This window comes from Penicillium concentricum (genome assembly GCF_028827145.1).
Source record: "Penicillium concentricum strain IBT 3081 chromosome Unknown utg000004l_segment0_segment0, whole genome shotgun sequence".
NCBI classification, from domain to species: Eukaryota; Fungi; Ascomycota; class Eurotiomycetes; order Eurotiales; family Aspergillaceae; genus Penicillium; species Penicillium concentricum.
Genome location: NW_026622757.1, coordinates 2,508,983 through 2,532,650, shown reverse-complemented (window position 1 = coordinate 2,532,650; position 23,668 = coordinate 2,508,983). Strand labels below are relative to the sequence as shown.

At 50.0% G+C, this 23,668-nt stretch overlaps 7 protein-coding genes across 7 annotated transcripts; 4 read left to right on the top strand and 3 right to left on the bottom strand.

Annotated features, from left to right (window-relative positions):
• Nucleotides 1-693: 693 nt before the first annotated feature.
• Nucleotides 694-8,493, bottom strand: N7517_009916 (Beige/BEACH domain protein; the record flags this gene model as incomplete). Its single annotated transcript, XM_056727639.1, has 6 exons — nucleotides 694-723; nucleotides 778-1,155; nucleotides 1,204-5,018; nucleotides 5,085-5,532; nucleotides 5,585-5,946; nucleotides 6,003-8,493. The coding sequence occupies 6 exons, from the start codon at nucleotides 8,491-8,493 to the stop codon at nucleotides 694-696; spliced, it is 7,524 nt and encodes a 2,507-aa protein (XP_056576211.1).
• A 1,012-nt stretch (nucleotides 8,494-9,505) lies between these two features.
• On the top strand, nucleotides 9,506-11,113 carry N7517_009915 (S8 family peptidase; the record flags this gene model as incomplete). Its single annotated transcript, XM_056727638.1, has 3 exons — nucleotides 9,506-9,874; nucleotides 9,940-10,866; nucleotides 10,919-11,113. The coding sequence occupies 3 exons, from the start codon at nucleotides 9,506-9,508 to the stop codon at nucleotides 11,111-11,113; spliced, it is 1,491 nt and encodes a 496-aa protein (XP_056576210.1).
• A 348-nt stretch (nucleotides 11,114-11,461) lies between these two features.
• Nucleotides 11,462-12,808, bottom strand: N7517_009914 (MmgE/PrpD family protein; the record flags this gene model as incomplete). The annotated part of the gene is made up of 1 exon (XM_056727637.1): nucleotides 11,462-12,808. One exon carries the CDS (start codon nucleotides 12,806-12,808, stop codon nucleotides 11,462-11,464), a length of 1,347 nt encoding a protein of 448 aa, XP_056576209.1.
• Nucleotides 12,809-13,616: 808 nt separating this feature from the next.
• N7517_009913 (uncharacterized protein) lies at nucleotides 13,617-14,464 on the bottom strand (the record flags this gene model as incomplete). The annotated part of the gene is made up of 3 exons (XM_056727636.1): nucleotides 13,617-14,125; nucleotides 14,196-14,322; nucleotides 14,399-14,464. 3 exons carry the CDS (start codon nucleotides 14,462-14,464, stop codon nucleotides 13,617-13,619), a joined length of 702 nt encoding a protein of 233 aa, XP_056576208.1.
• Nucleotides 14,465-15,185: 721 nt separating this feature from the next.
• Nucleotides 15,186-15,715, top strand: N7517_009912 (uncharacterized protein; the record flags this gene model as incomplete). The annotated part of the gene is made up of 3 exons (XM_056727635.1): nucleotides 15,186-15,372; nucleotides 15,421-15,509; nucleotides 15,554-15,715. 3 exons carry the CDS (start codon nucleotides 15,186-15,188, stop codon nucleotides 15,713-15,715), a joined length of 438 nt encoding a protein of 145 aa, XP_056576207.1.
• Nucleotides 15,716-16,495: 780 nt separating this feature from the next.
• On the top strand, nucleotides 16,496-17,150 carry N7517_009911 (uncharacterized protein; the record flags this gene model as incomplete). Its single annotated transcript, XM_056727634.1, has 3 exons — nucleotides 16,496-16,835; nucleotides 16,886-16,972; nucleotides 17,026-17,150. The coding sequence occupies 3 exons, from the start codon at nucleotides 16,496-16,498 to the stop codon at nucleotides 17,148-17,150; spliced, it is 552 nt and encodes a 183-aa protein (XP_056576206.1).
• Nucleotides 17,151-17,811: 661 nt separating this feature from the next.
• N7517_009910 (uncharacterized protein) lies at nucleotides 17,812-22,839 on the top strand (the record flags this gene model as incomplete). Its single annotated transcript, XM_056727633.1, has 2 exons — nucleotides 17,812-17,876; nucleotides 17,946-22,839. 2 exons carry the CDS (start codon nucleotides 17,812-17,814, stop codon nucleotides 22,837-22,839), a joined length of 4,959 nt encoding a protein of 1,652 aa, XP_056576205.1.
• Nucleotides 22,840-23,668: the final 829 nt, after the last annotated feature.

The window sequence follows — 23,668 nt, the reverse complement described above, 5'->3', positions numbered from 1 at the left end:
AATCCGGCGCAGAGTGCTCCGCCTTCCCCCCAACCGGAGGATGGTAGACCGGACGACGGCCCACTAATGCAGCGGTCTTTGCAATACTCACCGGGGGCCCGGATAAATGCACATCGACGGCTAGTGATGGAGAAATATGAATTCCGAACCACTTGGCTAAAGATCTTATTAATAGTTTTCGAAGGGGCTGAAAAGGAAGTCGCAAACGCCATTGCCTAACTATACGAAGTAGTAACAGGTATGTGACATGTATGTATATATCGTGTTCCACGGAGGCGTACGGAGTAGGTCTTGTTAGAGAGGTTTCTCTACATTTGTTGACTGCTGTGTCGCTTCATCAAACATCCTTCCGTTAGTGCGGTTGCCCCATGTTCTCGTGCCGGATCGTACTTTAGACCGGTGGGCTTGACCGCCGGGCTACTAGCTATACTCGTTGAATCGTCGGTAGAGGCTCAAGGATGTTCATGATCGTGGTAAGGTTTTACGTCCTACCCGGTGCAGTGTGTGCCTCGCCGGTTGAAGCATCTTACGGAGATTCATAGAACTAAGCTCAATTACTCTCCGACCGGCAAGAGGGACACTGTAGAACAGAGAGAGAAAAGGGTTGAGTGCCAGAAATTGCTTGGTAAATATGCTTTTGGGCTATGAACATGAGATCAAGGAGAAATGGGGGTTTGGAGAACACCGAGAAAATCAGCGACGCTGGATGCAGTTCCATTCATACTATCATCATGTTAGCTTCCTCAATTGAACATTAACAGGTGTAATAAAACTCACCACTCGGCCAGTCTCATCCCCCGTATAGACCACGTGGGGGAGAGCCAAAATACAACTGATACCGACGTTGATATTGGCACCATTGTCGCGACTGCTGTCGGTATGATGTAGCTGTCGGATCAACTCCAGTTCAAAGTGGCCACCGCGAATATTCTTGCTCCAGATGTTGACCACACCACGAGTATGGCCTGTCAACACCAATTCACGCTCTAGCCATTCATTCTGCACCCCCTCATAGAAGACGCAGGACAAGACGTGATCGTCGCTTGACTCGCAGACTGGTTGGTCAACCAATAATACGCCATTGAGGGTATATAATGTCAAGCGATTACCGCGACAAACCATAATGTCTCCAGAGACATCGTTGATTCGAGCACACTAATTCGTCAGTAAAGAACAGTAGGTGATAGAAAAAGGGAAACATACATCGACTGGACCGTTGGTGGGAAGGGCTCGCACGAATGATCGCCGATTAAGGTCCCATAACATCACCTGTCCATCATTGGAGGCAGACAGTAAAGCGCTGAAGGAGCGAGAAACGGCGAGGACAGTGACGGGGGCTCGATGGCCAAAGAGCGACCCAATGGGCTGCAAATCAACAGACTTGGATGTTGCAGTGACCGTCCATAATGAGATGGTACAGTCCGTACCGCATGTGACTAGGGTGCGGGAATCCGCAAAGGTGGCATGAGACAATTGACCAACATGAAGATGCTCAAAGTGGCCTAGGAGCTTGCGAGTATCGGCGGCGTAGAAGCGAACACTGCCATCGAAGAATCCCCATTCCATGTAGTGATCATAGGCTGGCGGCACATTGAGCCTCAGGGCCGCGGTACACAACAAACGATCTTGTTTCATCGATAGGGTGGCTACTCGTTCTTCAATGTTAACAAGAGACAGAGGCATTTGGGTCAAGGATTCTGCAAGAGTATCTAGCCGAAGTATGCGGTGCCGTTGATCTTCTCTCTGCGCGTGAGGTCGTTGGAAGATTTGATGAGGAGTTTGCCCGAAATTGTGAATAATGCCGATGGTGGCTAATCTTTCCATTGGGTCATCAATGGCATCCAAGTCTTTAGCACCTTTGTATGAAAGGTGGTGGAAGACATTGACGGCCTCGACAGCTGCCTCGCCCTTTTGCTTGCTGCCGAAAACAAGATCAATCCAGTGATGCAGGTTCTCGGATACATATGGACTCTCAAGTGCCTCCCGGTGCTTCGCAATGAAAATCTTGGGATCGCCCTTTGCCCAAGGTGGCAACTCAACCGAGTCAATGGCTGTAGTCATGTTTTGGAGAAGACCAAAATCATAATGGTTGGAGTTCACGAGGAATTCCGGAAGATAGAAGAATTCAGGCGTAAGTTCTCGAACATCGGTCATATTCCCTCGCGATGCCGACTCCCACGCCCTGTGGATTGAATAGAAGAGGCGATCGGCATGATCAAAGGAGCCGCCCTGGAGTAACAGATATGACTTGACAAATGGTTGCAGACGAATGAGGTAGGAGCTGACAATCATAGCAGAAGAGTAATGTGTTCCGTAATGGAAAGGAGGAGAATTGTCATCGCCCATCTCCGCAAAAGCATTGTATCGCTCACGGAAGCCCATTTCTCGTTCGGGTGTTTGGCAACCCATGGGCTTGGATAGGTCCCGGAATGTGGCCGGGTTGTTCAGATCGAGTTCCTCGCTTGTATAGTCTGCCAGAACCCACGGGAAAACGGGGTATTGAGTTAAGTCGTTGAAGGTACGCCCAGCAAAGGTGTTGATCAACATCAAATAATGAAAGTTGGAAACTTCACCCTTGACCCATTTCCGTGTTGCTGGGTTTGCCGGAAGGTGACCGAAGACACTAGCGAATTTAGACCCGAGGGACTGTGGTGCATCATCTTGACTGCGAAGAGTTTCAAATCGCCAGATGTCTTCTGGTCGCGAGTGTCCGGTGCTTCCGGTAACCTGTGGTGCCTTGATAGCCAGTTGGTTACACAGATCATCCCGAGCTCGTGCCGAAAGCAATGTTAACAAATAGCTGGTGCCATCTGTAAAGAATATCTCAAGAGCAACATCGCGGAATAGGAAGCGACGCTTGGAAACGCTGACTAAGTCCGACCATTTCCAGCTCCTTGTCTCATGCTCCTGCGAGCGGGGGTCATTTGATTCGCGACCAGAAATCATGCGCACATAGGGATCTCGTTCTTCATTGGGGGCTTGCCAGACGTTCACGATCTCGCCATCTGCTCTCTGGAAGAAATTGTCGAGGATATAGATGCAGTCCTTGCCGAGAATTGAGATACCTTCCACTGCTTCTAGACCAATGATTCGAGACAGGTTACACACGCTTTGAACCTGATCGCCACGTTGAAGAGATCGCATTACCTTCCGGTTTCTATCTTCATAGTCTTCGAGCTCAATTTTGGGGTCGTCAATCATCTCGAAGTTATCTTCCATGAGGCTCCGGTTGTCGGCATCGCCGTTTGGCGACTCGCTTCCCACATTCTCAAGTTCCCCTGTGAGAGGCTGAGGTGCCGCCAGAGTCTCGCCCTCTGAGAGTGCACGTATGCGGGTGTCGATTTTGATTGCTGGGGGCTCAGAGGCTTTACGCTTAGGCTGGTAGTCCTGTCGATCACCGGACTCATCTGGAACCAGACGTAGTCGCATACGGCTGCGACCTTCGGTCTGATCTAGCCACCATCTCCTCTCCTTTTCTTCTGCGAGAAGGCCACCTGGTCGTCGCAAGTCAAGCAGTAAGTCGGAGAAAGCTGACCACATGAAAGTAGAACTATCTTGAAGATCTTGCAAGAATCGTTGAGACTTCAAAAACTCGGACGCTGCGATGTTCGAGATCCAATGCGGCAAAGTAGCTTCATGCTTTCGCGTCATATCTTCGTCGAATTTATCGATCTGAGCCCATTGCTTGAGTTTATCTTTACGTTTTGATACTCGAGACTTGACCGACTCCTCGGTGCTTGTATTCTCCTCGTGGACGAAGATGTCCCACGATCGAGAAAATACACCGAAGAACAAGGCATCTAGATCGTCGCGCTGGTCATCGATCCATTGCAGGAAGGCTTCGTCATCCATTCCCGAAAGAGCGTCGAAGCCGTCAGCCAACCGACGCTGGAGAGAGAGAGAACCATGGCTTAGAAGTGTTGTTATCTCATCCGGCGCCTGTACCAGTATGATTCTCCATAAGCGGGTAGCAGCTGAGCGGACATCGTCATTTGTGCTGACTAGTTTCGTGTACAGTAGGTAGCATAGCAGGTGTAGATGTTTTGATTGGGTTTCAGCCGCCGAGAGAAGGACCACCTGCCAGTAGTTCAATCGATTTAGCAATGTCACGGTTTCGGTGTCATCTGCTTCTGACAACTGAAATAAGATAACTTTGTACAGAGTCAAGCGAATCGTTGCGGTAGACTGGCTACACAAACGAATGCTTTTCAATCGAGATATGTCCGGGCGTTGGAGATACTCTAGAATTGTACCAATGAATTCGAGTATGGACGATGCCCCGTTGATGAACCAGCCTTCGTATACTGCCTCTGTCAAATTTGTGGCAAAGCGCCCGAGGTTCGTAAGTGTGCGGGTTTCATGAAGCAGACCTGGCCGGACCATAGGAAGATCGTGCAATGCCGAAAGCACACCACCAAAAACCCAAGAATTGAAGTACGCCTGGTGTTCCAGGAAGCCGGGTGGGGTCTTCAGATAGAGACCAAGGCCGGAAAAGTCTTTGCGACCTAAAAGCTGATCCTCGAAGACGGTCAACACAAGCTTGAAGACTGCCTTGACAACGGGATGATCAGTGGCAGCTTTATTCCCAATAAAGGTCGGGTTCATGAGCCGGCGTATCCGTGCAGAAGAGGGCTGGTGCTTGGATTTATCAGGAGAGACCAAAATAAAGGATGAGCCACGTCTCAAAGAACCAGTACTTTCCTCGGGACCGCCCAAGGAGTCGACAATGGTGGTCTGCAAAGCTGTTGATACATTATTAGTACTCGAGCGTGGTCGTAGTACTAGGTTGCTGTCATCGAAGCTGAGTCCGCTGTGCCGTAAATTCAGCTCTGTGTTGGGGCTGACGGTATTAGCCCCGACAACAACAGGATAGAGCACAGAAAGTAGCTCCTGTACGTAAGTAGATTGTGCAGTGAAATCCTGGAAGCTTGGTGATCTGGCGCGCGCTTCGTCTAACAATCGAACAACCGAATTGATAAGTGCAAACCCATGGATATTCTGGTCTGAGGAGGTAGCATCTAACAGTGGAAAACGGTGTCAGTCAGAGAAAGGCCAAACTATAGTCATGAGCGGTGAGAGCCTACCAGGGAGCTTGAGAGAGTTCATTTTTGGTGCGTCGCATTTGGAGGCACGCTCTTCCAGAGAGCCTTGAGCGTTTTCTTGGGCATCAGTTGTGGTCAGACTACGCACCCCGCTCTTCAGCATATTCACAATAACGGGTAGCATATCTGGGAAGACGACCTTTACATCGCCTTCGGCCAAGAAAGCTCTGAGAAGCTCGGACGGGTCGAAGGGTTTGTCGACATTTAGCAAAGCAGGATCAACACCGAAAAAGATAGAAAAGCAAATAGGCCACAATGCGGGAACATCCCACCAGCTCTTCAGACGATGTTCTAGAATAATGTATCCGCCACTCTTCTCGGCAAACTTCTTGCTGTATCCACTGCCGATGACCACGACTAAACGGGCTAGGATCTTTGTTGCGAGTACCACAATCTCGGGCTCATCTTCGCACATGAGATAAAGAAGCCACTGCAAAAATGGTTAAACAAAATTCCTCCAATGCAAATGACCATCCACATACCTTGTTCGTGACAGCCTTGGCAAATTTCTTCAATGGCGTAGGGTCATGTGGGTTACACAACACGGAAGAGTACAGCCGTAACATTTCAATTCCCAAAGTCACACTAGGAAGATATTTGCTTTCTGATTTTGCAGATGCCGGTCGAGGCGATGTAGCCAAGTACCGAAGGCTCTTCTTTCTCTGCAGGTTTGTTGAAGTCTTTGGCTTATGGAGTGCATATGTGATAGACAAAGCTAGTGATCGAAGAAGGTCGGGAGAGGGACTGCTCTCCATCAACGAGCGGAATGCCGATAAGCAAGGTTGGAGAGATTCTTCGGTCAGTTCGCCACCCTTCAAAGTTTCCAATAACTTCTTGCTGACACCTGGTTTGGTCAGCCTGAATAATATGAATGATAGTGTCACGAGGAGCTATACTTACGCATACGACCAAGACGCCTGGCGTTAAATCGGCGATAGTTGCTATCCGCGGCAAATGTGCGGAATTGGGAGTAATACAACCCCACCACCTGAGATTCTCCGAGTCGCCATACATCCATGTCCACGAGCAGAACACGATAGGCGAGCGGGTTCGTAATGATGGAGTGATTAGGGGTTTCGAAGTCGTAGCCAACAAATCCGAGAGTCAAACGTAGCAGGTCAAGCATTAAGGAAGCCAGTTCCTGGGGATCAGAGGTAACCACAGGGATTTTAAAAGCTGTCGGGGAATTACCCATACAGAATCCAAGCTTTTCCCGCAATAAGGCTGCAAGAATACCGTAGCCATTCTCTCTTTCCATGGCCTCGCTGTTTCTCCAGTTGTCCTGGACTGCCTCGTAGAGAGCCTCCACTGCCATCCGAGTGCTCCCCGCAGTGCTAGCCGCTTTGATCAAGCTTAGATGGACCGCGGCACAGCCACCTATACACCAACTAGAATCATCCATCGCCCTGGGTGTGGCAACAACAGGATCACCTGTCAGGATGCCGACGCCCTGGGGCTGTGTTAAGCCGTCATTTATTGCCGGGGTGGCGCCATTGACAGCAACGGCATTGCCGCCTGACTTTGTTAACTGGTGCAGACTCTTTGCTGCCTGTCGTGACAAAGACTTTATCAACTGTGATTCGTCGACATTATTGCTATCGTCGTCATCGAGAACGACGACAGAAGAGACATTGATCAAAATCGAGCTTTCACGAACCAATGTACTCGCCCGTCTGCGGATGGCAGTGACAATGTCCGAGGCTTCCTCTTTACCTGGGTGAAGATGTTCATTCCGCAGGTTGAGAGTCGCAGAGGCCTTGTATGTCTGGAAGGAGCCTAAGCAATCCTGGAAATTCCCGTAATACCGAGGCCCGAGGTTGTAGAAAACAGCTACCATGTCGTCGCTATAAGCCTCGTCGAAAAGCATTCCATTGGCAAGAGACCATCGGGAAGTGGACACGCCTTTTCCGAGACGCATTGCCAGGTCTTGAGGGGTGCCAAAGAATGCCTGCACGCGCGATGGCTTGCTTGAATGATGGCTTATAGGAACGGATGGGTATTCGATCTTCAGTTGTTCAACAAACTCGCCGTCTACGAAAAGAGATGCGCGAGAGGAAGACATTGGCTTCGGTCTCTTTTGAACAACACAAATATGGTACCAGCGATTTGGCTCAAATTTTGCCGACTTGAACCGAACACTGGGACGGGAACCTCGAATCGAAGTTTGAAGAATAAAGTTACGAGTACCCTTTTCGAGATAGGCAAGGATAAAACATGTTTGGCTTGCATCAAATGCTCCAAAGATAGTGGTATGCGTGTTGGGATCGAATTCGTCGAAACGGGCCCAGGCTGCAAGAGTGTAGCCGGAGGAATTGATTGGGGGGAATGGTCGACCGAGTGTTGCGAACTCGACTGAACAGTATCCATGGCGGGACATATCGAACTGTATTGACGGGGGCTCCTTGGAGGATTTGAGAGCAGACAATAGGACTTTTAGAACTTGCGGGTTTTGATGGGCTCCGCGGTATAAGGCGACAGCATCGTCCAAGCTACTCATGCCCTGGACGCTGAGAAATTGGGCAAGATCTTGGTAAATTTCTTTCTCCCTGTCTGATCGTCCGCCATCGAATAAGAGGGGTAGGATTGAGGTGAGCATATCAGTGGCATGCAAGGCTACGACGTTCCTCCGAGACTGCGAGGCCAATTGGCAGAGACAGGCAGGCAAGGCCAGGCGTAATATGTCATATCCAGATGAAAAAGAGGAGTGCATCAACCACACCCGAAGGAATGGGCCAAGTAGTTCTGGCACTTCCACCGTCTCGGCCGATCCAATGCAATGATCCACGGCAACCTGGACGTCTTTCGGAGACGGGGAGTCCTTATTTTGGGGAAACTTGGTGCTCAGTGTTACAAAAATACCGGACACTGTCTCCTGGCATAGAGCTGCGGCTAAAATGGCGCCGTAGAGATGCTGCGCATCGCCCTCAGTTTTGTCTATCTTCTTGACCAGCGCAGTCAGAATTCGTTCCAGTGCAGCAATACCTCCCCCTACTATCTTCCGAGCAAAATATCGCTTGTTGCCAAAATGGTCCTTGAGACCCTCTGCCAATACACCGAGGACGTCTTTGAAGATACCCAATAGGCCTTTTCGTTCCTCCTTGGTTTGGTGTACCGGATCGTATAGCTCGGCTACCTGGTCGGCCAGCGCCAGTAGCGTTTGAAAGCCCTGGAGATATCGGAATGCATCCTTGGCGGTGCGTGGACGTGCATCATCTATGAAGGTGTGGCGCAGGCGGAGAAGAGATTCGGTCGTCGACAGGGCCTGTGGCAGAGTGATCGCGGTGCCTGCACCGACGCTCTTAAGCTGGTCAATAGTTGGAGCTAGCTCTTCGGCCAATCGTTCAGTCGATCCGGAAGGGGAGGGAGGGTGGAGGGGAGCCGGCGGAGCCATAGCCAAATCTTATCCACGTCCGCTCCGATGGCGTATGACCATCAGAGACCGTGAATGTTCAATAGCGGGTACAGTGGTCTGCATTGGTGTGTGACAGTGCTAGTGCCAAGATAGGAAGCCTGGCGGTTAGGGAAATTTGCAGCACTCGTCATCCGCAGAACCTCATGTTCAATATTCAGCCACCTCTGTAATTCGCTATCGGGGAGGGGAAAGTTGAATATCAGGTGACTCTTGGGGGGCTGGACACAGCCCTGTTATTGTATTGTATTGGTATGGTAAGATTGAAAGTTACCATGGATCACTGATAGGGCATGATAAGCGCGATAAGGGGCAGCTATGAGCAATGTGGAGAAGCTTGAAAGTGATCCTATGATATGATGGCTTCTCCGCAGATTGAGTGAGTTTTATCCAATAATGGCACTCTCATGCAAGACAAGGGGGGGATACCAGCATTTGAGTCACCCGAGCACAAAGCACGCGACTTCGGAGGATGAGTTGCCTTGGAGAAACTGGGCCGTGCGAGGGGAGGTTGCCTATGGCCTATAGCAAGTTGAGATGCGTCAGGTACCCGGAGGAGATGACCATCTGCACCACCTTATTATATAGCTCTATTTCATCTCTTATTTGTGCCCGGATGATATCCAAACAACTTAAATTATACTCCAAGATGATACTAATATACCATGACATGTGGATGCTCTTTATCTTCCCCAACTTCCAAGGTTCCTGAAACAAGGGTGACCATACCATACGGTATCGGGTACCCCGTTCTCAGTCACTTCTCCACTAGATCGACATCGACAGGTCATCCGCCAGCGTAACCGTATGTAATCCCGCTTGCATCATCGATCCCCCGTCTCCTCCCTAGATAAGCCTCACCTGCTGCCCTTCTCCTCATCTTCTTTCTTCTCCTCTCCATCCAACCTATCCTTCACTCATCCTTTCCAACCTACAATTATTGTTTATCTATCTACCGTTCTTTTGCCCTGTTAACTTTTCCACTTTGCCCAGTATGAAAGGCTTCCTCAGCCTAACACTGCTTCCGTTGTTGGTAGCTGCTACGCCCGTGGCAGTAGGCTCCATCCACAATGACGCCGCTCCTATCCTCTCCTCCATGACCTCCCGAGATATCCCAGATTCTTACATCGTTGTGTTCAAGAAGCATGTTGACCAGGGGTCTGCGTTCGCTCACCAGAGCTGGTTGCAGGAGGTTCACTCCGCTCACACCGGTCGGATGGAGTTGAAGAAGCGCTCCCTGTTCGATTTCGACTATGAGGCTTTCATGGGCCTGAAGCACACTTTCCACATTGCTGGATCACTTATGGGATATGCTGGTCACTTCCCTGAGGATGTCATCGAGCAGATCCGCCGTCATCCTGATGTGAGTAATCTCATTCCCACCTTGCGGAAGTTCCCGAGGTCGGCGGCTAATCCCACTCAAAACAGGTTGAATACATCGAGAAGGACTCCGAGGTCCGCACGATGACCGATGGTACTGTTGAGAAGAACGCCCCTTGGGGTCTTGCCCGTATCTCTCACCGTGAAAGCCTCTCCTTTGGCAACTTTAACAAGTATTTGTATGCCGAGGAGGGTGGTGAGGGTGTCGATGCCTACGTAATTGATACTGGCACCAACGTTAAGCACGTTGACTTCGAGGGCCGTGCGAACTGGGGCCAGACCATCCCCCAGGGTGATGCCGATGAGGATGGAAATGGTCACGGAACTCACTGCTCTGGTACCATTGCCGGCAAGAAGTTCGGCGTCGCCAAGAAGGCCCACGTCTACGCTGTCAAGGTTCTTCGCTCCAATGGCTCGGGTACTATGTCCGATGTCGTCAAGGGCGTTGAATGGGCGGCCGAGGCTCACATCAAGAAGTCCAAGAAGGGCGATAAGAAGTTCAAGGGTAGCGTTGCCAACATGTCTCTTGGTGGTGGTAGCTCCCGCACCCTGGATCTCGCTGTGAATGCCGCCGTTGACGCTGGTATCCACTTCGCTGTTGCTGCCGGTAATGACAACGCTGATGCCTGCAACTACTCCCCCGCTGCCGCCGAGAAGGCCATCACTGTCGGCGCCTCTACCCTGGCTGATGAGCGTGCTTACTTCTCCAACTACGGCAAGTGCACTGACATCTTCGCCCCCGGTCTGAACATCCTCTCTACCTGGGTTGGTAGCGAGCATGCCACCAACACCATTTCCGGCACCTCCATGGCCTCTCCTCACATCGCTGGTTTGCTGGCCTACTACGTCTCCCTGGCACCCGCCAAGGACTCAGCCTATGCCGTCGCCGATGTCACCCCTAAGCAGCTCAAGGCCGCTCTTATCAGCGTCGCCACCGAGGGTGCCCTTACTGACATGCCCTCCGACACCCCCAACGTAAGTTCCCCTCTTATCTAGATACACGTGGATTAAGCTGACTTTATCTTAGCTGCTGGCCTGGAACGGTGGTGGTTCCTCCAACTACACCCAGATCCTTGCCGAAGGTGGTCACAAGGCTGCTTCCAAGGCTAAGGAGCTCACTGTCGAGGAGCGCATTGGCAGCATCATGGATAACGCCGAGAAGGCCTTCCACAAGGAGCTTGGCGCTATCTACAGCGAGATCAAGGATGCTGTCTCTGCATAGATTAGAAGTTTGTTAGGGTTATGTCAGTGACAGACCCAACAGCTCGGGCATATGGATGAATGGATCAACACAGGCGCATATTATATTTTCTTTGGTTTTTTTCTCGGTTTTTTTTTTTGGATTCTCCAACACGAATCCGCGGGTCTCCCGCCACTACACTCCTATTCACAGATTGTTCTTTGCTATTTCGCTATTTCGTTGCTTCACGTAGCATACTCGTCTACAACCATAACTGATTTAGAATGTGTTTTGATTTATCAGACCAATGATTTCTCTGGTATTGCACACTGTAAGATAGGTCCAATTGGGCCCTATGAAGTACATGTAGTCATACATTCAATATATGCTCTACAGCATGCCCTCGACTCGACCCATGTCAGCCTGGTGCTCTAAATTCCAACACCACTGACTCGCCTTGTCAGTCCGCTCTTCTCCCAGAATCCCAACACACTGATCAACGAACTTTGCTGTTAGCTGTTCATTCGTCATGGGGCGCTCCAAGCTACCGACGGCATAGTCAACATGCTTCTCAAGACTCGCCCCTCCCCTCACCTTCACGACAAGATGACACTCATCAGCCCGCAAACACTCATCAGCAACTGCTATGAACCGAGCCCTCAATGCCACAACCCGCTTATCAAGTACAACATCATCTTCATACTGCGCTGGCGCAGCCTTCCCTAACAACAAACCAACAGCACCACCATGATACACACTAAATTTAGCCTCCAACCCATCCCTCGGCGCCGTCTTCCCTGTCAACTCCAGAACAAGCGGATGCACATCCGCAACAACCTCTTCAACATCCGCAACATCAACCCCAACCCTCTCCAACTCCCCATGTAACCAAACACACCCATCAATAACAGGATGAACCACAATCCCACAAGGAAACGGCTTAAAAGCATTTCTCACAATCTCCCACCTCCCACTCCCAAGCCCCGCAATCTCCTCCTCCAACCTATTCCCCCCAGAACAAACAACACTAGCCCACCCCCTCTTCGCCTCAAGCGCCTCAACCGAACTCGTAAACCCCTCCCGCGCAAGCAAAGCAGCAATCAACCCATTCTGCGCCGCCCGCCCAGGATGAAAAGACTTCGCATGCGACCCAAACATCTCCCGCAACCCAGTAACCTGCGTAGCAGCAAGACCAATCGCATAAGCAACCTGTCCAACCTCCAACGCAAACAACTTCGCCACAGCAACAGCAGCGCCAATCGACCCCGTCGTCGAAGTAATATGCCAACCGACATCATAATGCGCCGGCCAGACAGCCAGGCCGATTTTACACTCTGCTTCGATACCAGCGACCAGCGCGGTTATGAACTCCGGCCCGGAAACGGGGCGCGAGAGAGTCGGGATTATGGCGAGGAGGGCACATGCTACTGGTCCTGTTGGATGGATGATTGTGTCTAGGTGTGTGTCGTCGTAGTCGTGGACGTGTGAGGCGATGCCGTTGAAGAGAGCTGCGTGCATGGCGTCGGTGGAGGTGTTTGTGCCGAGGAGGTGGGATGTTGGTGGTCCTGAGAAGGGGGACAGGGCGTTGCGTGCTGTGATTGTTGCTGTGTGTCTGCTTCCACCTACTATACATCCGGCTATGTTGTAGAAGCTTCGTACTGCGGCGTGGATTACTTCTTCTGGGAGGTCGGAGTAGGATAGAGAGACTGTCCAGGCGGCGAGGGTTTGTGTTGCCATCTTGGAATTGGTGGGTTGCTGACTCTATGTAACATGGGGAATTTGGTGGTTGAGTTTAGTGAGTAGATAGAGATAATTGTGATATTGGGATAGGGAGGTCCGATATAGGCGCTATCTAGGTACGTACTTCGGGTTTAATGGCGGGGACATTGTGGGGGAGCAGAGCCCACGACGTCATTTAGCATTCTTCCTTTTCTTTTCCTTTCTCTTTTTACTGGGCCGAGTAGTTAATGTGTTCAGGGGATCAGATGCCGGCTTAGAGACAATTACATAAATCTAGCTGCCTGCCCAAGTGATATTCACAAATTGGGTTCTTTGGGTCTTCTAGAATATAACCGCTAATTATCCCCTAATACTGTTAGTGGGTCACCTTTGATAGCTATTTCTAGACCTCTAAGGCTTTAAGGGACTCTCTCTATATATATATATATCTATAAATGTTGGTGGCAGCTGGTTAGCCGGTGAAAAACCCGGTTGGCGCGATGGACCTAAAAACGTGCCGTGCCTCGGGAGGGTTTATGGGTGAAGAATGATATGGAGGTACGGCTAATGCTAATGTGGCTGAAAGTTTGAGATATTAATGTTAGAATTTGATTTCATTTCGTTAAAATATCTGTGGAACATTGCAGCAGGGTATTGCATGTTGTCATAAACCATAACACCCATAATACTCGAAAATGCTCTCGCTAAACGCCTATCGTATGAAAAATCAGAATGGTACGCCGAGAATGCTGAATATGCTCGAAGAAGCAGCCGTGAAATCGTTGATCGTGCAGCAACTCCTCGGACGAAAGTGCGCAGAAGTTCATTACGCCTTCTTCGTCTCTGTGGAATCCTCCTTGTCCGATTCATCCTCGTCCACCTCTAGATCACTGCCGCTGGATTGGCCCATGTCGAGTTCGTCGTCGGAGTCACTGCCTCCGAACACATCGCTGTCGGCATCGCTATCAGCCCAGAAGTCATGGTCTTCCTTCTCAACGGGCTCGCGAACGGGAGTATCGTGTGTGGGCATCTCGAAGCCCTCGGGAATATCGAGCTTGGACTGATCAACATCGGCCTTGGCAAGCTCACGGTAAAATTCTGGGTCTTTGCGGAACAAGACGGCAGCGTCGACGTTCGCGGGAGAGGACGGCTCAGCATCGTCAAGAAGAGAGAGGATGGAGATCAGGACCGACTCCACGCGCTGCGCAGGGGACCAGCGCTCCGAGGCAAGCTCGCCGGACATCTCATCTTCGCCGGGCGCGTGAAGTATGGAGATGCAAAGATTGCCGTTGGTGTAGATGTTCGGGTGGTGGAGGGGCTTTAAGAAGCGGAACTCTGATGGCAATGAAAAAATCTCGTCAGTCACCATTAAATATAAGAAGGGGGAGAGAGGAAGATGTCATACTTGGTGGGGAATAAGGGTAGTTGGAGGGGAATGTCATAGAGGCTTTAAAGTAACCGCCGTAGTACATGGAGTCTGGGTTAATCACGATCAGGGCGACATCCCAGTTGAAAATGTCGTCATCGTGCAACTATACAGACATGTCAGTAACCTGCAAGTGTAGAAGTGTCAAGAGACACTACAGAGTAATAAGATGATGAACGTACCTGGACATGAACCCACTTCTCTTTGAGAAGGGCCTTAAATTCGTTCATGAGGATGCGCTCCGCCATGGCGATCACGGAAATTTGCGGACGTTGTGGCTGGAAGGATGTCGTGAGTAATTTGGGGCAATCTATTCTTATATAGGTAGGTGGCGAAGGCAACTATGCAAAATGAAGCTAAAGCGGTATTGAATCCAAAATGTTAGGCAATGAGGGGATCACGAGGATCGGGGGCAACTATGCCTATTGGGGCCAACGGGTGCCTGAAATTTCGGTGGCGACCGTGACTAAGATGGGGCGTCCGCCACCTCCCGAGGTCATTTCGAAGTCCTAAAATGTAGATTTTCTTTTCAATTGTCTCTCTATAATTACCTATAACTACTTCATATATTAAAAACATTACTTTCTTATCCTTCTAGCCATTACACTATTTGAAATAAATAGAAAAGACATCACAAAGAACAATTCAAAGACATTGACTTGAGAAATTGAATATTCTTATACGTCGTTACCCAATGATAGAGGCCTACCTACCTACCTAGGTATGAGCGGCCAACTATGTAATCTTATTCTCTATAATTTACTTCTTGGTATTTGAACTCACTATTCAATGTGCGACAATGATCTCGCAGCTTTATACGAAGTAGCAGTGATATTTGAATCATCAATGAGCGTCCTGTGACCTTCCTTGGAAGGTTGCAAAGTAGATGGATATGTAACATTCTACACTGTATTTTTACCTAAAACACTCGAATACACCTCACCTTGATTCCTGCAAGGATTCCTCAAGATGTCAAAACATAGGAGATTCATTCAATCGTTCCTTCGTATTCCAATGGACATGTTCCGCGTGAACTCGGGCACCTCTATTCGGCTCCGTGCCTGGCCAGCTCCTAGGCGACCACACGGCATGTTCGACCTGCTTACAACTGCAGGAAAAGTACAGACGAAGGCTCTCGACCCAGCTTCTTATGAATGTAAATTAATGACAGACTCAAAACATTCAGCTCACTAATATATCTCAGTCCCGAATGGTGCTTCCATGCGCCCCAACTCTAGAACACAGCAGAACCTCGTTCGCACTGTCAAACCCCGGGATGGCTACACTATTTATGTATACGCGATTATGGCTGGTTTGTTATTCTAAATTCTTGGAAGACCTCTTCCTCCATTGACCTGAGCTATGCAGGAACCGTTCTCCCCGAGGATCTCATTCTTGTCCACGAATTTCGCGACCATTACTCACTACAAGCCCGGAAGGAGATGACAGTGGAAGGTACTAGGAACAGGGCCTCTGATAAAAATAAGAGTGCTGGCTGACAATGAAATAAAGAGCTTAATGCAAAAATCGAAGCTCTCCTGGCTGCGAAGGGGCAGCGATTCACCAGGGACGAATGGTTGCAGCGATACCCCCAGGCGACGGAGTAACATCCTCTGGGCGGATGTTAGAGATCTACGTCATAAAGGATAGATACCGTGTACGCGGTCGAATACTCTTGTGTACGGTCAATGGAAAGAGCAATGAAATATGTACGGACTGTCTCTCAATTGATGGTTCTTCTAGGGCTCAGACCTTTGGCTCGATATTCAAGACTTACCATGACCCTTACTATGTATATCAAAATACGGACATTATGAAGAGATGGCAAAACACCGGTATCTTCCGCGCCAAGTCTGAAAGCTTGTGCAACTTTATTTTAGGAGCCTACGAGCTAGGCTATCCACCTCTCTTGGCCGTATAATGGGCAATTAAACTATAAACCAATAAAAGCCACCGTAGCGTAAGAGCATCCTAAGCTCTCTTTCACAAGCAATGACCCTAAACCGGGGAATATGAATTGGATCATAATTTAGCGAATGGGTATTGGAATACTACTTTATGTACCTCTTCCGGGTGATGTGATTAATTCGTCAGAGCTTCCCTTTTCGGTAAACGGTATGTATCTCATTAGAGGCTTTGTGTTTCTCGATTCAAAATCAAGACAATAATATTGTTTGTAACTATAGCGATGCTCCAAAATATTCTTTGTCATATGAGGCCCCTGCCAGGCCCCTGCGCTTAGCATCTCACGTCTCCCGAATCACCGCCTTTTCTCATATATGTCGAGGCACTCAGCTTTTCCAGCAAGCCTCTATCGATTTCAGATACACCGCGACTCGAGGCTTTATGACAGAGCTTCTAAACGAGATGACTGGCAATATGAGGATGGAATAGAGGTTAATGCGGACGGCTTGGTACACCCAAATATAACTGCAGATTGTATGCCAATGCCACTTCATGTGCTTTACCTGCTAACCTATTTAGTTTCGAATGGCGCATTATTCATGCCAAATACGCACTACATGCAAGAGGTCACACGGATATCGAACGATCATTACTTGGAAGACGTAGAAAGTGGTGATCCCGCCGCCGAAGCTCATTATTTGTGCATGCCTCAAGGTGATTAAGCGCCCTTGTCAAAATGTGCGAAACTGATTTTCCTCTATTAGGTACCGCTATTCCAAAGTCGTTGATTCTTTTCCGTGAGCGTACTTCTCGCTTCTCTCTACAACCTGCGCATCCCATATCACTTGATGGTATGCTCAAAATAAGTCTCGAAGAGTAGAAGAATTGCTAACATGCAGGAAAGACCTCAACAAAATCCTAACTCATTTTTATCTCGAATTTGGGCGCACGTTCAATCCAGACGCTTGGCTTGAGATGAACTACCATGAGGCATTTGTTGATGACCAAGAGGAGTGGATGCGCCACTAATGTGTCCATTAAATTGTACCTCATCGACTCCCCATAGAACGGTGACTCCAATATATCCAAGGTTCTAGATGTATAAAGAACGATAAGACGTTTTTACAGTGGAGAAACGATAAGCAGACTGAGACAAGTCATATCCCCGAATCCAATGGTGAAAGAGTAATTACCCCTCGGGCTCCTAAAGGAGTTTAAGTCGATAAATAGCATTGAGATCAAACTTCGTATGCGGAAATATTATTAATTAGTATATGGTACCTCGCTCCACCAGCAAAATTAGGTGGTGGCTAATGTCACCCTCTACCGGGAGTCCGTCCACCGCCGGTTTTGGAACAATTTGCCATTTTCTCTTCTCCCCCCTCCCCCAAAGAATATCTCAACACCTTCAATATATTTGATCCTTTGCTTTGCAGAATCTGAGTAGTTCCCCTGCTCTTTTGCCTCAACGGCCCTCGGTCCCGGGACCCTCATCCCAGCGTCACAGTTCATCTCGAGTTTGCAATGCCAGCCTTGTCCGGCAATCCAGTAAAATATTGTTGCTAAAGGGTTTACAATAATCAAATCCCGATCGCATTACCCATTCATTACTATCGCCAGCTGAAGAGCTGTGTGATCGAGTCGCCCGAGGTCCGAGAGCTTCAGTTTTCTGCGAGCTTTGCGGTCAACCATGCTGCCGCAATGTCAAGGCCCCGTCTGGGCTATTGACGACCTGTCTCGTTGCTTCCAGCGCAAGTGAGTCTACCCCAATAGATAATTCCGACCGTTGAAATTTTATGCTGATCACAAGATATTTTTTACTAGCATTCTTCAGGTTATACTTCCCCTCACGGTCTGCGGCGCTTCCCTGTTGCTGATCCTATTTCGCCTTGCCCATCGATATGTCGTCACCCGAAAACGTATCGCTTACAAGGTCATCCCGAACAATGACTCCGAAGATGAGGTCCCCAGTGCGACCCAGGAAAATGAGTCCGATACGATTTTGTCCCAAGCTGTACAATATGAACAATCTCAGGTCGAGATCGATCGCCCGCGCGGAGAGGTTACCGTTGTCATACTTGAAATCGCAGCTTTAATTGGACAAGTTGCGGTTTATATCGTCATTTTGTCGACTCACGCCTGGGGCCGACATGGAACTCTTCCCGCCGCGGCTGGGCTTGTATCTTGGGGCTATATCCTTTTCTTGGTGCTGGTCCGGTTCCTCCTATCGACCATGGATCTTTCCTCCGCCCCGAGACTATGGACCCATACGGCAATCCTATACAGCTTCCAGTGGTTGTTCAACATCATGGTCTTCCGATCCGCCATTATCCATCCCTTATCTCGGAACGCCCTGATCCTCAGCAGCGTTCAGTTCACTCTGAGTACGGTGCTGCTGCTCATTGCACTCACCACTCGCCGAGGCAATAAGCCAGTTCTGGTTGAGCGAGAAGATGGATTGGAACCTCCGACGCATCCCATGGCCAGTTTGTTCTCTCTTGCCACATTTTCCTGGCTCGATCCTTTGGTCATGAAGGGCTATCGTCAACCCCTGGAGCTTGCGGATGTTTGGAACCTGACTCCGTCTCAGAAGGCTGCGAACGTGCTTACAGAATTCCGCAAGAGACACATGAAAGGCTCTCTGGCATGGAAGCTGCTTCGGTTCTTCATGGGGACGATTCTAAAGCAGGGTGCATGGACAGTATTTGCCAATCTATTCGTTTTCATGCCTAGTCTACTCCTTAAGGCTATCCTTGAGTACGTCGAAGATCCTCGGTCGACCACGCCCAATGCGGCTTGGTTGTTCGCCATTCTGCTTTTCTGTTGCGCTACGGTCCAGGGTGTGGCAGACGGACAAGCCTTATTCATTGGTCGCAAGATGGGTGTGAGAATCCGTGCGATCATTATTGGTGAAATCTATGCCAAAGCTCTTCGCCGCAAGGCAGGCGCTTCCGTGGAGGCTGCCCAGAAAGCAGTAGAAGATCCAATCTTGCCCAAGGACAAGAAGAAGAAGTTCTTCTCCTTTGGTCGCAAGAAGAAGGATGCGAATGGAAATGATGCCGAGGCTGGCAAGAAGCCAGACCCCCTAGCAGAGGAACCCACACAAGCCAATGTCGGTACAATCATCAACTTGATGGCGATCGATTCGTTCAAGGTAAGCGAGGTTGGCGCCTATCTCCACTTCTTGTGGGCTAGTGTGCCAGTCCAGATCATAATGGCGGTTATTCTACTCTACCACATCATGGGCTTCAGCTCGTTTGCCGGTATCGCCCTGATGGCCCTCATGCTGCCTATCAACCTTTTCATCGCCCGCCAGTTCAATAAGGTCCAGAACCAGATTTTGAAGGGCACCGATGCCCGTATTCACGCCACTAACGAAGTCCTCCAAAACATTCGGATCATCAAGTACTTTGCCTGGGAGCAGCGATTCCAAGACATCGTCGGCGAGAAGCGCAAGAACGAACTAAAAGCCCTGCGCAGACGATACATCCTCTGGTCATGTGCCGCAACCGTCTGGTACGGCACGCCTATTCTCATCACGTTCATGTCCTTCTTCTTGTACACTGTGGTCGAGAAGAAACAGTTGACCCCTTCGATCGCTTTCCCTGCCTTGTCCATGTTCTCGTTGCTGCGTGTGCCCTTAGACCAGCTCGCGGATATGGTGGCCCACGTTCAGGAATGTAAGGTTTCCCTAGACCGTGTGGACAAGTACCTCAACGAGGAGGAAACGGGCAAATACGATCAGCTCCGTGATAGTACTACCGCAGGAACACCTGCCAAGATTGGTCTTGAAAAGGCGACCCTATCCTGGAGCACTTCCACTGCTGAGGATCAAGATACATCCGATGCCGACTTGGACGCTTTCCGTTTGATTAATATCGACGTCGAATTCCTTATTGGCAAGCTTAACATTATTGCTGGCCCCACTGGATCCGGAAAGACATCCCTGCTCATGGCCATGCTTGGAGAAATGAAACTTCTCGAGGGTTGTGTTCATCTCCCGGGTGGAATGTCCAACAGGGCAGATCTCCCGGTGGACCCTGAAACTGGCCTGGTTGACAGTATTGCTTACTGTGCCCAGGAAGCTTGGTTGGTCAACGACACCGTAAAGGAAAATATCATCTTCGCCTCTCCCTATGACGAGCGTCGCTATCGTTCAGTCCTCAAGGCATGCGCTCTGGAACGCGACCTTGCTATCCTTGATGCTGGTGATCAAACTCTTGTTGGCGAGAAGGGCATCAGTTTATCTGGTGGCCAAAAGCAGCGAATCTCTCTTGCCCGCGCTATCTACAGCAGTGGCCGCCACTTGCTGCTAGATGACTGTCTCTCTGCTGTTGACTCTCATACCGCCAAGCACATCTTCCGCCAAGCTCTTACTGGCCCACTGATGTTGAACCGCACATGCATTTTGGTAACACATAACGTCAGTTTGACTGTTCCCCAAGCGGATCACGTTGTGGTGCTTGAGAACGGCAGAATTTCCGCCCAGGGCCGTCCCAGCGATGTTGCCGCTACTGGTGCATTGGGCGATGAGTTCATCAAGTCTCGACCCGAATCCCGCGCCAGCTCCCGTGGAGTCTCCCATCCCCCATCGGATCATGAAGCAGAGGATGAGGATTTGAACGGCACCGCGAATGGAAAAGCCCAAGAAGACAAGGCCCAGCTCTCTGAATCAAAGGCTACTGGTAGTGTCAAGTGGTCGACCGTCACCATGTACCTCCGCGCCATGGGCCCATGGTATTATTGGATCGGTGCTGTTCTGGTGTTCTGCTTACAACAATTGGGCTCCGTTTCTACCAACCTCTGGATTAGACAGTGGGCAAACTCTTACCAGAAATCCAAGGTTGGAAGTGAGGATGCTGGGCAGTACGCCGCCGCCGCTCACCTCAAGCCGCCCACTTTCAACGTTGGAAACGTTGGGCGCGTGAGTAGCTGGAGTCTGCCCCAACTTGGCGCAAGCTCTACCGGCGAGGCTGATGGGGAGGTCAACGTGGCTTATTACTTGGGAGTTTACGCACTCCTGGGATTCCTCTATATCGCAATCTCTTTGTCTCGGGAAGCTGTTCTGTTCTGGGGTTCGCTCCATGCATCATGGAAGATTCATGATCGCCTTCTCAGGGCGGTCATGCACGCCAAGTTCCGATTCTTTGACTCCACGCCTCTTGGACAACTGATGAACCGGTTCTCCAAGGATGTTGAGTCTATCGATCAGGAAGTCGCTCCTGTTGCTATCGGCATGCTCCACAGTCTGGCATCTGTGATTATGATTGTCATTCTGATCTCATGGATCACGCCAGGATTCTTAATTGCCGGTGTGTTCATCACCATGGTATACACTGCCCTCGGTGCCGTCTATTTGAACTCTTCCCGAGACCTCAAGCGTCTGGAATCTGTGCAGCGTAGCCCGCTGTACCAACAGTTTGGTGAGACCCTGAACGGTATCGTCACCATTCGTGCCTATGGCGATGGTCCTCGCTTCATGGTCGACAACCACCGCCGCATCAACGCTTACAACCGGCCACACATCTACCTTTGGGCTAGCAACCGCTGGCTGGCTCTCCGTGTCGACTGGACCGGTGCTCTGGTCGCCTTCTTCTCGGCTACCTTTGTGTTGTTGAACGTTGGCACGATCGATGCAGGTGCCGCTGGTCTTTCACTAACCTACGCCGTTACATTCACAGAGAACGTCCTCTGGCTTGTGCGTCTGTACTCCGAGGTCCAGCAGAACATGAACTCTGTCGAGCGTGTCAGAGAATATCTTGAGGTGGACCAGGAAGCAGCTTCTGTTATTGACGAATCACGACCTGCATCCGATTGGCCCAGCCAAGGTGCGGTCGAGTTCAATAAGTACAGTACCCGGTACCGCCCCGATCTGGACCCGGTTCTCAAGCAGGTTTCGTTCTCTGTAAAGGCCGGCGAGAAGGTCGGAATTGTGGGTCGCACAGGTGCTGGCAAGAGTTCTCTCGCGCTGGCTCTCTTCCGCGGCCTCGAAGCCGAGGCGGGTCAGATCATTATTGACGGCGTTGACATCGGGTCAATTGGATTGCGCGATCTGCGCGAGGCAATCACCATTGTCCCCCAGGATCCCACCCTGTTCACAGGAACCCTCCGCACCAACCTCGATCCATTCAGTCTCTTCAGCGACGAGCAGATCTTCTCAGCCCTCCGTCGCGTGCACCTAATCGGCTCCAGCATCTCAGGCACTGCAACCCCCACAACCGCAAGCTCGCTGACCGCGACGGAAACCAACGGCAACATCAACGGCGTGAGCAGCAGCGCAGTGACAGTAGTCGACAATAAAAACGTCTTCAACAACCTCGACAGCCAAGTCTCGGAGTCCGGCTCCAATCTCTCCCAAGGCCAGCGACAGCTCCTCTGCCTCGCCCGCGCCCTGCTCAAGAACCCCCGCGTCTTGATGATGGACGAAGCAACTGCATCCATCGACTACGCCACCGATGCCAAGATCCAAGAGACCCTCCGCGAACTGAGCAATAGCACAATCATCACGATCGCGCACCGTCTGCAAACTATCATCGACTACGACAAGGTCCTTGTCCTCGACCACGGCCGCGTCATCGAGTATGACCACCCCTGGACCCTCATCAACCAAGAAGGCGGCCTCTTCCGCGGCATGTGCGATAACAGCGGACAGATGGATGTTCTCCTAGATGGGGCCCAGCGCGCTTGGACGCAGAAGCGTCTTGTCGATGATTCTTAAAGCAACGGCGCTGTTACTCCCTTCTTTTCTCATTTCCCCTATCTTATAGAATCTCTCGCGTACATATCCATTGTTACCCTACTTTGTCTATTACCTGTTCTTGGTTTCCCCCCGCTCATTCCTCGGGGCGGGGATGCAAAAAAGAGAGAGCGAGAGAGACATCAATGTAATCATCATTTTTCTGGCCGGGAGGCTTCATCATTATCATCTATTCTAAGATTATCATGGTTCTGCTCATGGCTTACCTCCTCTCGCACCGGTGGCGTCTTCGTTTGCTTTTTTTACCTTCCTTTTTGCTATATTGCACATGCACTTGTTATCACATCTTTTCTGTCTTTTTGTAATCTTACATCTATTGGATGGCACATATCGTCAGAATCTATGCTTATGATAGAGAATGAGAATGCTTGCGATATTGCTTGAGATTATGTAGAGCTTTTTTTTGAATATATCATTAGCTCAAGGAGCTATGTGCTATGTGCTAGTTATCTTCGTTCATGGCGCTTCCTTAATGTAGCAATCATTGATGCATTTGTATTCAGAACAATAAGCATACATTGGCCTGTGACACTGACAAACACTGTATCTGGAGATGATCCCACTGAATGGGTCTTCAATCTGAACATGCCTGCCCATCTTCGATGCCCAAGCTGCTTCTTCGTTGCCTCTTCGCCTGCTCAGCGAGCCTAGAACATGAAGATCCTAGGATTTCATTCCGCCCGCATAAACATGCCATCCTCAATATCTCTTCCACTCAAATTTCATTCTCATTTCTTGTCGCGAGTCGGTACGGGAAGGTTCCAGTTGGATCACAGCATTCGAGCCATCA